The sequence below is a fragment of the Balaenoptera acutorostrata genome, chromosome 15, assembly GCF_949987535.1.
Source record: "Balaenoptera acutorostrata chromosome 15, mBalAcu1.1, whole genome shotgun sequence".
Taxonomy (NCBI): Eukaryota; Metazoa; Chordata; class Mammalia; order Artiodactyla; family Balaenopteridae; genus Balaenoptera; species Balaenoptera acutorostrata.
In genome coordinates this window covers 21,544,343-21,561,034 of record NC_080078.1, presented here as the reverse complement: position 1 = coordinate 21,561,034, position 16,692 = coordinate 21,544,343, and the positions used below count along the sequence as shown (strand labels likewise).

At 46.4% G+C, this 16,692-nt stretch overlaps 1 protein-coding gene across 1 annotated transcript in view; it reads left to right on the top strand.

The window, feature by feature from the left end:
* HS3ST2 (heparan sulfate-glucosamine 3-sulfotransferase 2) overlaps positions 1–10,320 on the top strand; it is a 95,858-nt gene extending 85,538 nt beyond the window's left edge. Inside the window, exon 2 of the mRNA XM_007198287.2 lies at positions 8,965–10,320. Within this exon, the coding sequence (XP_007198349.1) occupies positions 8,965–9,583 (619 nt within the window). The 3' untranslated portion in view covers positions 9,584–10,320. The remainder of the gene's footprint in view (positions 1–8,964) is intronic.
* Positions 10,321–16,692: the final 6,372 nt, after the last annotated feature.

The window sequence follows — 16,692 nt, the reverse complement described above, 5'->3', positions numbered from 1 at the left end:
GTTTACGCTCCAGGGAAGGGACTCGGCCCCGACACCTACATCAACTTCCCTTCTTATAGGGCAGGGGTGAGAACAGCCTTGTCAGCTGGGGGGACAATCAAACTACTAGGACACCAGGCAGGCTGGGCTGAGGTGCCAGCTGTGTACAGAAGTTATCTGGGAAAGCCAGCTGCCCAGCCCCTGGGGGCCTTGATGACTGTCAGAGACTGGGTTCAGGCATGGCCCCTCCTGGCAGAGGAGGAAGCCACCAGCCCTAGTGGGAAGCCAAGTTCAGTGCAGCCCCTCACACGGAGAAAAGGGAACCCCCTTACCCCTGGGGTTTACAAGACTGTTAACTCCTTGAGGACAGAGACTACACCATGCCTGTCTTTGTACCCTGGCATACAGCAGGTGCTCAATAAATCCTTGTCCAATGAATACATGAATGCGTACCAAGCACAGGACAGACCTTGTTGATAGAGATGTGACAGTGGTGATCGCTGCCTTCCGTGACCTAACACTCTAGGGTGATGACAGATGCAGATAATGTGTAAAAAAATGGGATGTGTCGGGCTTCCCTGGTGGCGCAGTGGGTGAGAATCTGCCTGCCAATGCAGGGCACACGGGTTCGAGCCCTGGTCTGGGAGGATCCCAAATGCCGCGGAGCGGCTAGGCCCGCGAGCCACAATTACTGAACCTGCGCGTCTGGAGCCTGTGCTCCGCAACAAGAGAGGCCACGATAATGAGAGGCCCGCGCACCGCGATGAAGAGTGGCCCCCGCTTGCCACAACTGGAGAAAGCCCTCGCACAGAAACGAAGACCCAACACGGCCATAAGTAATAAATAAAAAAAATAAATAAAAAAAATGGGATGTGTCTGTAGTGACTACCATGGAATCACAAGGGTAACAAATTGCCTAACTCCTGGGAGGGGGGAAATAATAAGGGCACAGTCAGGGAAGGCTCCCTGGTGGAGGTGATGATGAGCTAAGAGCTGAGAGATGAAGAAGTTCCGCCTGATAGGCTACAGAGCCTTTCCCCAGAGGGCAAAACATGTCAGAGGTCCCTTAGCATGAAAAATGCAGTTTCGGGGGAGAACCCTGAATAGTCCAGTCTGGCCAGAGCCCAGGGCGGCTGTGGGCCAGATCAAGATGAGCCACATAAATCCTGTTTAGGCCTCTATCCTGTGAGCAGTAAGGAATTATTGATGGGGTTCAGGCTGGGACTCAGCGGTTTCCTCCTGGGTCACATCAGTGTAAGGATCTGGGGCTGTGGACTTGGAAGGAGGACTTGCCACAATGCTAGAGGGGCCTCATTTCTACCCTCACAGGTGCTGTGCCTGCGCGCAGCCAGCATGTAGCGGGTGAGCAGGTTTAGCAGGTTTAGGTTAGTTTTGTTTTGTTTTAACATCTTTACTGGAGGATAATTGCTTTACAATGGTGTGTTAGTTTCTGCTGTATAACAAAGTGAATCAGTTATACATATACATATGTCCCCATATCTCCTCCCTCTTGCGTCTCCCTCCCACCCTCCCTATCCCACCCCTCTAGGTTTAGTTTTAAGAACCAGTTTCTTGCAAGAAAGTCTTTTCCCCCCTCTTCCGCTCCTAATTATCCCTCTGGAGACTGCAATGATTTTTTTTGCAAGGAGCCTGGTTGCCCAGCTAGGAGCTAATAAATCACTGAAGTCCCCCAGGCAGCGAGACCTTTTAGAACACATACACAGAGTGTACAGATTTAGCAGGAAATGAAATCTTCCAGAGAACCCTCTCAGTGATAATCAGGGGTGAGCCGGCCCTGCTCAGAGGCCCCGCACAGCACGTCCCTCTGTGGACAGTGGAGCCACAGGAACTGCCTCTGTCCCACTGGGTGGGTCAGAAAATGCCATTTCCAGACAGCCTCAAGCTGACAAGTGAGTGTTTGGATTTTGTGTGTGTGTGTCTTTTTCGGTAAGGGCTGCAGAAGTCTGTGATTTTTCCATTCGGGAGAAGATAAAATACGGACTTTCGTGCACACATCTCCACCGGCACACACAAATATGCTTCTTCCTCGTTGTTCCCAGACTTGGGAACCAAAACCTTGCCTTTCTATTTTTACTCTTCAGCAAATATTGACTACGCCCCTACTAAGTGCCAGCCATCTCCTAGGTGCTGAGAGCACAGCCATGAACAAGACAGACACCAACACTCTTCTTTTGGAACTTTCAGTCTATGGTTGGGGGCAGGGGTGGGCAGAGACATCCATCAAATAAATATATAACATCTTAGGTAGTAATGAGCACCATCATGTTACTTATGAGGGTGCGTTTTATTAAGGCTGTGCTTCCCAAGCTTTTCTGATCATGAGTCCTGGGGCAGGGGGCTTGTTTAAAATGTAGGCTACTGGGCTGCACCCCAAACCCGCTGAAGCTGAATGTACTGGAACTCTTTAAGGCGCACCCCCAGGTGATACTCCTGAGCTACCATATTGAAGGCTACGTGCCTAAAGGAACATGCAGTCCTCAACCGTGGTTCTTAGCCCTGGGGGGCCCACTGGGATCATCTGAGGAGCTTTAAAGTCGCAGGTACCAAGGCCTCCGTGCCCACCCAGAGATTCTTATTTAATTAGTCTGGTGTGGGGTTATTTACATACTTCCAAAGCCCTCCAGGTGATCCCAGAGTCCAGCTTGACTTCCCCAACTCCTCCTTTCCCAGCCACACTACAGATGACCACAGCCCTGTCCTCTTTCAACATTGGAGGGAGCCTTGGGCAAAGGACAGAGTGCAGATGGCAAAACAGAAATGGCACAAGATGTGTTCCTTTCAATCTCATTTTACCTTCTTATATTGGGAGGTTTTGATTGAAGCAGAGCTTGGATTCCCCTCAGCCTGTGAACCTGAGCACGTGTGGCCATGATGAAATTTATAAAACGGCACAGCGATCCCCTCGCCCCAGGACTATCTGCTGGAACCTTCCTCTGCCCAAGGCCAGAATGCCAAGAAAAGGCCAAGCTTCATAAAGCAAACACTGGTAACTTCTGAGGACTAGAGGTAACCTCTGAATAGGCACCTACCTTTGACACTGGATCTTTGATCAATTTATTGAGCACCTATGTCATGCCAGGTATTGTGCTAGGAAGGCAAAAAAGAATGAGAAACACACCCAAGATGCTGATGATCTGTTGAAATAAATGGATGCATACCTAGTAAGTTCTACACAATGGGGTGAGGTCTTAGTAGTTGGATTCAGGAAGTGCCAAGAAATTACAAGAAATGGTTCACAGAGGATATGCCTTTTCCTTTGGACTTGGAAACATGAGTAGACATTTACCAGGGTGAAAGAGACAAGAGAGATGATCAAGAGTCTTAAAAAAAAAAAAAAAAAAAAAACTCCAGCAAGTGCAAAACATACGTAAGAGCAGGATGTGTTTGGGGAGTGGATTTTGTGTTCCACTTAGTATAAGTGCATAGTATAAGCATCAGATTGCCAGGAGGTGGCAAGAGATAAATTCTGGAAAGGTAGGCAGCAGCCTTGAGTACCAGGTCAAGGAATGTGGGCTTTCTTCAAAAGAATAACTGATGGTTGACAAGATTGGATTTGCTTGAGAAGGAGTTCCCTGGTGGACACAGACTGCAGAATAAATTGAAAGGGAGAAGAGAGTAGAAGCATGGAGGTCAGAGAGAAATCTGTTGTCAGAGGAACAGAGAGCCTGAGGTGTTTGAGTGCTGGGGGAGGGGGAGGGGGAAACTTGAGAACTTAACAAGAACGACAGACATTAGATGTGAGAAGGAGTCAAGAATGACTCTGACGTTTTTCTGCTTTGTGAGTGGATTCACAGTGATATCACCTACACAAACAGGCAAAAGAGAGAAGTAAGCTTGGAAGGAAAATGGGGAGTTCAGTTGTTGAGGTGAGGTGTCAAGTCCACAGACAGTTGGACGTTCCAGGCCAGAGTGTGGGAAAGCTGGAGCTGCAGTTACAGGCTCATGAAGAGTCAACAGCTCCTGGGCAGTGCTAATGGCTGGGGAAGGAATGAGGTCATCCAGGAAGATCACGTAGAATAAGGCAAGTGGGAGATAGACTCCTGGGAAGGTTCCCAGTGGTTTGGAGAGAGTTGAGAATGTGAAAAGGGATGAGGGCTTCACTGCATAATTGGATTAGGTTGTTGGCTTCATGTAACTTCAGAAATACTGATGGAGACTTTACTTGTGCCACGGCTGTGGTAGACTTTGCAGATGTAGATGCAAATAAGGTGCACCTGCCCTCCCTCATGGAGTTTATAATCAAGTAGGGGTGAGTGTAGCTTCCACAGAGAGGAAGCCAAGTTGTGTAAGACACGTTGGAGTTCTTGGGTTGCAAACAACAGAAACGGACTCTGACTAATTTAAAGTAGTCCAGAAACCAATCAACAAACAAATTAGAAGGATGTGCAGTAACTCACAGAATACAGAGGAAAGTGGGAAAACCAGGTCTCAGAAAGGACAAGAACCCAGAGAGCTGAAGGGATTTGGTAAAAGAAATCGATAGGGAGGCTCTTCCATGCTCTGTGTCTGCTTGGAAGATTCAGTCCACTTTCAGTCTTTATGATACATTTTTGTCTTTCTGACACAATTGGCACTAATTAGCCTAACTTCAGTCACGGCACCCTCCCCTTGGCCTGCTAAGATTTTATCTAAAGCAGGAGTGGTGGTTCCTTAAAAAAATCTGGGAGCTGTTACCAGATGTGGTGGAAATTGTTGCTGAGCAGGTTAAAATAACAGATGGGAGGTAAGTCCAAACGATGAGCGTTAGACCATTCTTTCAGAATTTTTGCAGAGCTACACAGAAAAGAAAGGACGCCGAAGCTTAAAAGGGTTACAGGGTGAGAGAAAAGTTCAGCTGTTTGTTAGCAGCTGGAAACAAATCAGCAAAATTTGAACAATGACATGAGGAGGAAAAATGAGCCTTAAGGAAAAGCCTAATGCCCCCTTCCCACCACAGAGCAGGGAGGTGTGTGTCCATATGGTCTCCTTGTGCATTATCATCTCACAGACCTCCTGTACTCTATTCCAGTGACCTAATGAGAAATAAATATATAGGGGTGTCCTTTGGTGGGATAGAGAAAATTTGGGGTACACATTTGACTGACGACACGATGACCTTGGTGTGATGTTATTTACAGTCTGGTGTTTGTATCTTTCTTAGTATTTGTAATTTGGTTTTGTAGCTGATATGCCAATTAGGAATTAGAAGGGTGGAACTTCACTTCAGTTCACAGCTGGAGGAATGATGTGACACTCTGAAGATCACTGGAATTGGTCAGAATTTCCCAAACTGGTAACAGAAAGAAGTGTCAATTGGTGCTCCTGGCAAAAGTTCACAGCTCCTTGGCCAGATAAGCTTTGGAAATGCTGCACCTTCAATTCCTCTCTTGGATGTTCTTTAGCATATTAAAGGATATTGCAAAGAGGGACTTCCTTGATGGTCCAGTGGTAAAGAATCTGCCTTACAATTCAGGGCATTTGGGTTCGACCCCTGGTCAGGTAACTAAGATCCCACATGCCACGGGGCAACTAAGCCTGCGTGCCACAACTGCAGAGCCCATGCACCCTGTGCACCACAACTAGAGAGAAACCCACGCGCCACAACTAGAGAGAAGCCTGCGCACCACAACAAAGAGCCCACACACTGCAACAAAAGATCCTGCATGCCTCAGTGAAGATCCCGTGTGCTGCAACTAAGACCCGACGCGGCCAAAAATAAATTAAATAAATAAATTAATTAATTAATAATAAATCTTTTAAAAAAAAGGATATTGTGAAGAAATCTGTTTAATGGCTTATCAGGTCAACTTTTTGTGTGTTGATATCAATAACCCCCATAAAGTTTGGAAAGTTCTTAAGTTTAAATGCACTGTCACATATATGTAATTTCATCTACTCTTGTCATAAAGGCCAAAACCTCATTACAATGTATGCCAAGGTCGTAAAATATTACAGGCAGATGTCTTAAGAAAATCCAGCCAAAGAATTCTATTCAAGTACACCTGTGATTATTTGCCAAGAATGATATCCAACTTAAAAAATGGCCTTCTCAGTAGTAATAAATACTTTAAAAGTTTCAACCCATAAGGGTGCATTATAGACTCTGGGCCTAGAAGCAAAATATCAGTCGTATCAGCTTATCAGCTGCAAAGAGAATTTGAAGATTCAAGGGGATAATGGGTAGATTTGCAAGGAAGGCAGTAGGGGAAGGGATCTGACAGCACAGGTGGGCAGGTGAGCCCTTGCCTACCTTGTCTTCTGAGATTAATGGGAGGGGTTCAGGATGGATAATAGTCACTTTCAAGGTGAAGGAGAGGAAGACTGAAGGAGTGGAGGGGTGGAAGCTTATCGTTTTCTAGAGTAGTGGGAGACTAGTTGTGTGTTAGGGTGATTGAGTATGGTTGAGAGTTTATGGTGAGAATTTGGAACACTTACTATGAGGAATGATGGGGGCGCTGTAAAGACAAATATAAAAGATTATTGAGCAGTGTTGAGGGCTCAATTTAAGCTAGAATTAATAAATATATAAAGGAGAAGCAATCCTTTGTCAGGATCAGCAATTTTCTCTCCTGCTGTTTGGCAATCCAAAGACAGAATTAGAAAGGATGAAAAGTTGGAAAGATGCATTATTAGAGATTGGAAGAGCAAGTATTACAAAGAAATTAATGATGATGATGATGGCGATGGTGGTTAGGGTTAGGGTTAGGGTTAGATGTGAAGATGATGCTATTGAAATGATTGTTCACTGGGTCCAGAGAAGGTTTAGAAGAAAGTGAAATCAAGAATATCACAGATGAATCTGAAGATCGGGTATCAATACAATGACTTTGAAACCGTGGTAAAGGTAGAAAGAAAGAAGGTTGTAGTCTGTGTTTGTTTCCTGTGGCCACCATAACAAATGACCACAAAATGGATGTCTTAAAACAATGGAGATTTATTCTTTCACAGTTTTAGAGGCCAGAATTCTGAAACCAAATTGTCAGCAGGGTTGGTTCCTCCTGGAGGCTCTGAGCAAGAATCTGCTCGATGCTCCTCTCCTGGCTTCTGGAGGCTGCCAACAATGCTTGTCATTTCTTGGCTTGTAGACGTATCACTACGTGCTCTGTCTTCATCATCACATTGCCTCCTTCTCTGTGTATCTCTTCTCTCCTTCTCTTCTTTTCTAAGGACATTCCTTACAAGGAACCCTAATCCAGGATGACCTCATCTTGTGATCCTTAACTTACTTCCATCTGCAAAGACTCTTTTTCCAAATGAGGTCACATTCATAGGTTCTGGGTGGAGGTATCTTTTGGAGGATCATCATTCAACCCACAACATAGTCCTAGAGTGGAATTTCAGTGTGAACCTTTTCAGAATTAGGGCAATCCCAAGGACAAGACCTAAGGTATGGCCATGAGAAAGAGTTGCTAAAAGGAAGAGAAAAAGGAGATATTTGGTCAAAGAACTGTAAGGCCAGGTTACTGAAGAGAGATGATGATAGGGGCTGGGACGAAGAAGACCAGGTACCAGGCGCCTCTATTCCAGAGGACTGTGAAGATGCATTCTGTGGGTGTTGGGAAGCCGTAGTGTTAAGAGTGGGGGAAGGATGCTGTGTTGGTGGTTCTCACCCCTACCTTCACATTGGAATCATCTGAGTAGCTTCACAAAGGAACCCACCCCCAAATATTTTTAATCAGTTGGTCTAGGATGGGGCTCAGACATTTGTGGGGTTTTTTTTTAACTTTCTTGGGTGATCTAATGAACAGCCAGGATTAAGAAAAACTAGTTAAGGGTAAAACACAACCTTCAGAAAGAAGTAGCAGACTTCCCTGGTGGCACAGTGGCTAAGAATCCACCTGCCAAGGCAGGGGATGCGGGTTTGATCCCTGGTTCGGGAAGATCCCACATGCCGTGGAGCAACTAAGCCCGCGTGCCGCAACTACTGAGCCTGCGCTCTGAGTCTGCGCTCTAGAGCCCGCGAGCCACAACTACTGAAGCCCACGCGCCTAAAGCCCGTGCTCCGCAACAAGAGAAGCCACCGCAATGAGAAGCCCGCGCACCACAACTAGACAAAGCCGGCGCCCAGCAACGAAGACACAACGCAGCCAAAAATAAAAACAAAATTTTAATTTTATTTAAGAAAAATGTAGTGACTGGGAGCCAGAGGTGTTCCCCTTCACAAGGGCCTGAAAGAGACACACCTGAGAAAGAGACATTAGCGTTTCCCACCATCCTCCCTTAAACCTTAAGCAGAACCAGGAAACTAAAAAAGTAAGGGAGCAAGAGGTTGCATTAGGGTTTCTGACTGAGGTCCCAACTAGCCTGCAGTTCTGTGCTTCTTCAGTCTTATACCAAGGAGGAAAAGACATCAGAACTCATTTCTAAAACACATGTTATTCCTACAAAGCATGCCCTTCCTCCCCCCAAAAGATTTTCTTAATATATTTAGAGAAGTATCTTTTGCTAGAACAATATTCGGTGGCTTCCTTTGTATTTTTTGAATATGTAACAAACACAATAAAAATTTCAAGCAGCGTAAAAGATTGCACAATAAAAAGTAATTCTCATTTATCCCTGACCTCCTTGCTCTGCTCCCACTCAAGTCCCCTCCCCAGAAGCAATTACTTTTATTGGTTTCTTGGTATCTTTCCTGAGATAAACAAGTTGTATCTTGCTTTTTTTCATTTAAGCACTAAATCTTGGAAATCATTCCATAACAGTACACGCAGATCTACCTAACTCTATTAATTGGCTATTCCATCATTTATTTATTTCACACTGATGGACATTTAGGTTGGTTCTTGTCTTAAAGCAAACTGTTAAAGACCTAAAAAAAAAGTCAACAAGAGTTAAAGTGGGTTCTTCATCAGATGAGAGCAGGTGAGCCTCAAATGTCCCGTTGGTGAGGGGCGGGTGCTTCACTAGGGAGCTGCGTGGAGGGAAGTGATCTCCTCCAAGCCCCCAGCAGAGCCCTGGCTGATCATGTGCGTTTCTGCCCCGCAGGAGCCTGATGCCCCGGACCCTCGAGAGCCAGATCACACTGGAGAAGACCCCCAGCTATTTCGTTACTCAAGAGGCCCCTCGCCGGATCTTCAACATGTCCCGAGACACCAAGCTGATAGTGGTCGTGCGGAACCCCGTGACCCGCGCCATCTCCGATTACACGCAGACGCTCTCCAAGAAGCCGGACATCCCTACCTTCGAGGGCCTCTCCTTCCGCAACCGCACGCTGGGCCTGGTGGATGTGTCCTGGAACGCCATCCGCATAGGCATGTACGCGCTGCACCTGGAGAGCTGGCTGCGCTACTTCCCGCTGGCCCAGATCCACTTCGTCAGCGGCGAGCGGCTCATCACTGACCCAGCCGGCGAGATGGGGCGGGTCCAGGACTTCCTGGGCATTAAGCGGCTCATCACGGACAAGCACTTCTACTTCAACAAGACCAAAGGATTCCCTTGCTTGAAAAAAACAGAATCGAGCCTCCTGCCTCGATGCCTGGGCAAATCGAAAGGCAGAACTCATGTACAGATCGATCCGGAAGTGATAGACCAGCTCCGGGAATTTTATAGACCTTATAATATTAAATTTTATGAAACCGTTGGGCAGGACTTCAGGTGGGAATGAGCCAGCGAGATGCAAGGGCTCTTCCACTTGTCTCTTCCGCGAGGTTTGCCCTGAGAGCCCTTGACCCTCTGCCCCCAGGGAACCCAGGCTCCAACCCCTGTTCCCATCTCAGATTTCATCATCCTGGAACCGGGGAGCCCAGCTAAGGCCAAGAGACCAGAGGGGTCCCTGCCACTAGCCCTCCCAGTCTGTCCATGCAAAGCTGATCTGCTTCTGGCATGTCCGGTCAATTCTGAATTGTTTCCCTTCAGCCCTTAAGAGGCCTTGGGAAATTGCTTTAGGAAGAGTGGGAGTGCATCTTCCAATTACGATACATATTATAAGGGATGATGGTCTGTTGCTATGAACACAGCAGTCTGTCCCTGTCACCGTCCACCCCGGGGTGGGTTTGTTAATTTCGAGTGGCATGTACCTCCCCTCTCAGCTTAAGTCTCCGAGCCACCCTGGGTGATGGATGGGGGACCAGCCTCGTCCTCCTGACCTTAGCAGCTCGTGGCGAGATTACAGAGCTGGAAGTGTCCCCCTGGCCACTCCTAGGAGACAGACCCTTCGCTGATGAAATAAACCAGTGATTTCAAAGCCTGTGGTCTCAACGCTGCTTGAACTGTCTTTGAAAACCACTCTGTGACTCTCCCTGCTCCCTGTGGACAAAAGCACATAATTCTGCTGTTACGGGTACTTTCCTCACGCGAGCTTTCATGTTCAGCATGCGACAGAATCACGCTTGTCCATGTGAAATAAATACGGCTCTCTCGTGTCCTCATGGCTGGGCTTTCTCTGTAAGTCAGGCCTGGAGCACGGCGCATTCATCCAGCTCCTCCAGGCAAGATGGGGCTGCACTGGGGATGGTCTGGGAGGGCAGTGAGGGAAGAAGCAAGGGGGTGGAGGAGGGAGAAGAAGTCCTTGCTGGCAAAGGCTGGGGAGGTCAGTGGGGACATCCTCTTTCTGAAACATAGTCTGACGGTGTCAACTCTCTGTTTATGCTTTACATCTGAAGTGAAGCCAAACTAGAGGCTGATAGGACATCAGACATGTTTTTGCTTGGCCAGCATGATGTTTTGAAATAATTTCCAACATTTAAAACTTGGTAGTGTTCATATAAAAATATGGATTTCCAGCTTCCATTTTAAAAATTTTTATTAGAGTATAGTTGATTTACATTGTTGTGTTAGTTTCTGCTGTACAGTAAAGTGAATCAGTTATATGTATACATATAGCCACTCTTTTTTACATTCTTTTCCCATATAGGTCATTACAGAGTACTGAGTAGAGTTCCCTGGGCTATACAGTAGGTCCTTATTCATTAATTTATTTTATATATAGTAGTGTGTATATGTCAATCCCAATCTCCCAATTTATCCCTCCTCCCCTCCCCCCACTAACCATAAGTTTGTTTTCTACATCTGTGACTCTATTCCTGTTTTGTAAAAAAGTTCATGTGTACTATTTTTTTAGATTCCACATATAAGCGATATCATATGATATCTGTCTTTCTCTGTCTGACTTACTTCAGTCAGTATGACATAGAGACTTGGCCACGCTGAGCCTGTGCTCCAGCACGGGGACAATGGCTGTCACCTTTGGATGGGACCTGCACTCCTTGGTTTTTCAGTTCCCACCTGGCCCCCCTCATCATCTGCCTGACCCTGTAGGCATTTACGTTCACAGCCCTGCTTTGAGTATGTACCGTGGCCTCAGAATAAAGTCCGAATCCTCCAGCATGGTGCCCAAAACAACCCCAATGTCAGTTTGGGGATTATGCACTTCTCCTCCCTCACCCATCCTTACAGAACTACGTGTCTTTTCTTGATCCTTTTCTGTCTCCATGCCTTGCTTGGAATGCTTCCCCCCACGTGTCTCCAGCTAATGGAAACCCCTGCTCCCATAAGACTTCACTCAATTGTCGCTGGCTTGATATTTGTGAAGTCTTCCCCAACCAAGCTGAGTTATCTGCTCACTCTTCTGCACTTGGTAGTTTGTATGCATCTCAGGTCCAGCTTTTATCACACTAGAGTATCATTTGTGTAAACGCCTGTCTTGACCATAGACCGTGAACTCCCTAAGAGTCAAGGTTGTATCTTGCTGACATGTAGTAGGCACACAGCAAGTGTTTGATGGATGAATGTGTGAGTGTGTGGATGGATGTTGGAGCTCTGGTGGCAGGGACAGGAATGTCCCATGGAACTGCACTTCTGGGACGCTTCCCAGATAGCTCCATAGGACCCACAGGTAGCTGGGAAGGATTGCTGAACCTCCAGGGGCCACTTTGCCTTTGTCTGCTCTGTCAGGCATCATGGAAGCTTCCTGAAAATAAGAGTCTGACTTACAAGACTTACAAACATAAGATATTGGCTCTGTGTCTTAACCCATCTTTCCACCCCAAGCATCTTAGGAGATCAAATGACTGAGAACATTGTACCAAGAATCCAGTTCTGGGAGTCTGCCCCCTCTGTGCATCCCCCATGGGCATGGAGAAGGGACACAGAGGCCAATGGGAGCTGCTACCACCCAGAAGCTGAGCCCTGAATCTCTGGTGATGAGTTGTATGTGGACATTAATGAATTGCCCTTATAAATTCCCCATCCAAAAGTATTTGGTGTCCTGTGATCCTGGGCCATGCGGTGGCCAAGGTTGTATCCAGAGGGTGATAGAATTACATTGGGACACAAAGGAAATACCCAAGAAAGAGTCAGTGAAATTTGCTTGTTTATCCTGATCAGGGAGAATCCGGTTAGAATTGATGAAAATTCTGAATTTTGTGTGCACAAATGCAGCTTTATTCCTTTGCATTATAAGCATTCACAGACCTCCCAGACTAAGTAGCCTCTAAGTATTAATGAATAGGTCAGAGTCTATTGTAATTAGCGTATCAATCATCATATGCAAATGAAAGATGCTAAAGTACCTTAAAAATCCTAGTTGAAACGAGTGAAATCAGGTGTATACATGAATCTGCTCAGCAACCTCTGATTTTTAATCCAGTGCAAAAGTACCCTTTCGCCCAGGCTGCCCAAGGGCAAACTTGCACAAGTTCCAAATTAGTATGGTTTAAATAGATGAGGTCTGACTATTCAATCTGGGAAAAAAAAGTCTCCTCTGGACCTGAGTGTGTGTATGTGTGAAGCGTTTTTCTCTCTCACTAACAGTCCAGGGTGCACAGTGATTCCAAAATACCGGAGACTCAGGTTCCTTCCATCCTGGAGCTCACAATTCACAATGGCTCATTCCATACTCACCAGCAGGAAGGGAGTGTAGAAATCAGTGGAGATCGCCCAAAAGAGAACACACGGAGCGTCCTGACTCTTCAGGTGTGCCCTGAAGGTGGTTATTGGCTCCACGAAGCTGGAGGTGGGCTAACTAGAAGCGGGCATCCTATGTGATTGTTTTGTGGGCATACTTGACTTTCTCTGGTGGGTCCTCAGTTAGAAGCAGGGACATAAAAGTAGGACAGCTGGCAGTCATTGAGCAGGTCCTGACCATTCCAGGCCGGTTGCTGCAGGGGTATGGGTCAGAGTTCTGTTGTCATATATGGTCTGGCTGTTTTCCTTTCAAATATTCAGTCTCCTGGGAGCAAAAGGGAGAATGGGCAGAACAAACCTCTTCCAGTCAAGGTTGCAACATCCTTTTTACTCACGTATTCCTCACATTGTAAACAGTGCCCCCTAGGCTTGTGCGAGGATAGTGGTACTATTTTTGCTCACATCACCTTGGGTAGAACTCTTAGATGCGAGGGGAGTAGGGAAATATAATCTGTCATTTTGGTGGCACAGGGCTCGGCTAAAACTGGGGTATTCTATAGAAGCAGGGGAGAGCAGATATTGGGGGACACCTAGCTGTACGGGGCACAGAACCTTATCCACACATCAAAGCTTCCAGCTGCGTCTGGATCTCTTGCGTCTGAGTGTCGCTCTGTAAGTGTGTCTCTCTGAGCCTATCCGAATGTGCCTACACCTGTGTCAGCCTTGCTTTCCCTGCCTCTGTCTAAAGACAATATATCATTGGGAGCCCAGTAGGTCTGAGTTTGAATCCTACCTCTGCTCTTTCCTACCTATATGATCTTGGTCAGATTGTCAACTTCTTAGAGCTAGTTTTATAGTTAGTAAACTGGGACAGAAATTGTACCTATGGTAAGGGGTTTGTTGTGAGTCTTAGGTGAGAAAGCACGTGCCTGACACATAGTAGGTGCTCACTTGTATTCCCTTTATTTTCACTTATTTGGTTCCTGGCAGTGGAATCTACCACTCCTCTCAGCTTAGATCCACCACATCTCCAATAGAACCAAGCTCGTAGCAGTTTCCTCCATCCTATCTCTTCCAATGTGCCTAGGAATTAAGTCACTCTCACAACCCAGGAGCAAGTGGCTGAGTCTAAACTGATGAGCTGCAAAGATTTTGGCGCAATAAACTCAATACCCATTACGCCCAGGGTAGCGTGATCATTCACCCTGGTTTTCCCAGGACAGATCCAGTGTATATCTGATGTCCTGGAGAAATTATTGACAACTGCCCCTTCCACACTCAGCAGGGCCCCAGTTTGGGTGGTAAATTCCCTGGTGTCCTTATTGCCCTCAGGCCAAAATTGTCCCAGTGTTCTGCTCCTGCTGGCCTAGACCCTGGGTCCAGACTTCTCCTAGGTTTTCTTTGGTTCTGACCGTTTGCCGTACCTACCACTCTGATCTTACCCTGAACTCCAAAAGCAGCTTATTCTTCCTAAAGAGCTGATCCCCGAGATAGCATGGCTGGCTCCTTCTCATCGTCCAGTTCTCAGCTCAAATATCTACCTAGAGTTGTCTTCCCTTCCCCCTGTCGTTCTCAGTCTTGTGATTCTGTTTTCCTTCCATTATGGCACTTACCGCTATCTGGCATTATATGTGAGTTTGCTGGTTGATATCTTTCTCCCCGCTGGGTCTGTAAGCTCCAGGAAAGAAGAGATCATGTCCATCTTCCTCAGCACAGTGCCCAGCGTACAGTAGGTACTTAATTATTATTTGAGTAAATGAATGAACTACTGGGGCTCTGTACCCTGAACGCATAACCCCACTGCTTAACCCCAAGAAAGGGTGCTGTCCATAAGCTCTACCTTTTCCTGGGATCTCTTAGGTCTCTTGGGGTCTTTACTGCCATTATTAGCCTATACAGCACCATTGTGAGAGTTAGGAAAAGGCACTCCCTCTCGGCGGATAAACAGAAAGGGCGCCCCTTTGGGATGCACACAGCCTTGGGGGACACACTATAGCAGACAGAGTGCAGGCTGGACATCAGCCTCCACGCCCCCTGCCACTCCCAGCTGACATCTTTGTGTAGGGCACAGACTGCACCATCACGCGTGGCAGTCCTGACGGCCATTCCTCGCATTCACTGAGATTCCCTGGCCCTGAAAGCACCTGAAAGTAGCACTGAGACATCCGGGATGTTTTCTATTCTCCCAGCTTCCTGCCCTGTCTTTGGGGCGCTCCCCCATCCCTACTGGTGTCGTGATGCATAGTGACTCCCCACACTCCACATTCAGTCCCTCTGGTCTGTGCACGCATGTGTCCGAGGATGCATGCTCATGTGTGGGTTTGTGTCTTCTTGTATGTGTGTGTCTGTCTCTTTCCTATATCCTCATACACACTTATTAACACTCAAAACTAGTCAACATGTACTGAGTGTTTGCAAAAGGAGAGTATGGAGGTCACAACACATAACCTTTGTTGAATGCTTTTTCTGTGTCGGCTGCTGGGCTTTCCATATCTTATCAACCCTACAAAGCAAGTCCTATTTCGAAAAGTCCAGTGAACACAGGGCAGATGGGTGTGGTGGTTACAAACATGGGCTGCCTGAGTTCTGACTCTAACTCACTGCTCTCTTACTCTGGGATCCTGGGCCAGTTATTTTATGCCCTCTGTGCCTCAGTTTCCTCATCTGTAAAACAGGGGTCCTAATTACAGTACCAACATCATAGTGGCTTTATGAGGATTAGACAAGTTAATCCATGTGAACAGTTGAGACTCACATTCAAAAGTGGTAACTGATATTACCCCTATTTTTGAGGTGAGGAAACTGAGGCTGAAAAAAGTGGAGAAAGTCAAGTTCACACAAGTAGTAGAGCCAGGATCCAGACCAGGCGTTCCTCTCAAGGTCACACCCCGGCCCTTTTTTTTTAACATCTTTATTGGAGTATAATTGCTTTACAATGGTGTGTTTGTTAGTTTCTGCTGTATAACAAGGTGAATCAACTATACTTATACATATATCCCCATATCTCCTCCCTCTTGCATCTCCCTCCCACCCTCCCTATCTCACCCCTCTAGGTGGTCACAAAGCACCGAGTTGATCTCCCTATGCTACGTGGCTGCTTCCCACTAGCTATCTATTTTACATTTGGGAGTGTATATATGTCCATGCCACTCTCTCAATTAGTCCCAGCTTTCCCTTCCCCCTCCCTATGTCCTCAAGTCCATTCTCTACGTCTGCGTCTTTATTCCTGCTCTGCCTCTAGGTTCATCAGTACCATATTTTTAGGTTCCATGTATATGCGTTAGCATACAGTATTTGTTTTTCTCTTTCTAACTTGCTTCACTATGCATGACCGCCTCTAGGTCCTTCCACCTCACTACAAATAACTCAATTTCATTTTTTTTATGGCTGAGTAATATTCCATTGTGTATATGTGTCAAGGCCACACCCTTGATTGCTGCAGTATGGACACTGTCCTGGAGTAACTCCCACAAGAGAGATGTGAGCAAATAAGTCCAGGGCAATAATTGGAGCGAATGCAGGGTGGAGGGTGGTGTAAAGGAGGAAACATAACACAATCAGAAAGGACTTCATGAAAAAGGATGGGGAGCTCCTTCCACTTATAACAAATCTCACCACCTATTGCATAAAGCTCAGCTTGTTTATTAGACACTGCAGGTGCAATGACATTACATCTCCCAGGAATGAGAAGGAAGTTATGAGGTCTGGTCCTCAAATTTGGTGAAGAAACTACTAGATGAAATACAAAAAAATAGGAATCAATGAGATTTCATTCGTTCTGCATATATTTACTGAACAATTTAGGCTGACTAGCCGGACACGGAGGATACACAATTGTGTGAACCTTTGTTCCTGTTCCCCTCACAGAGC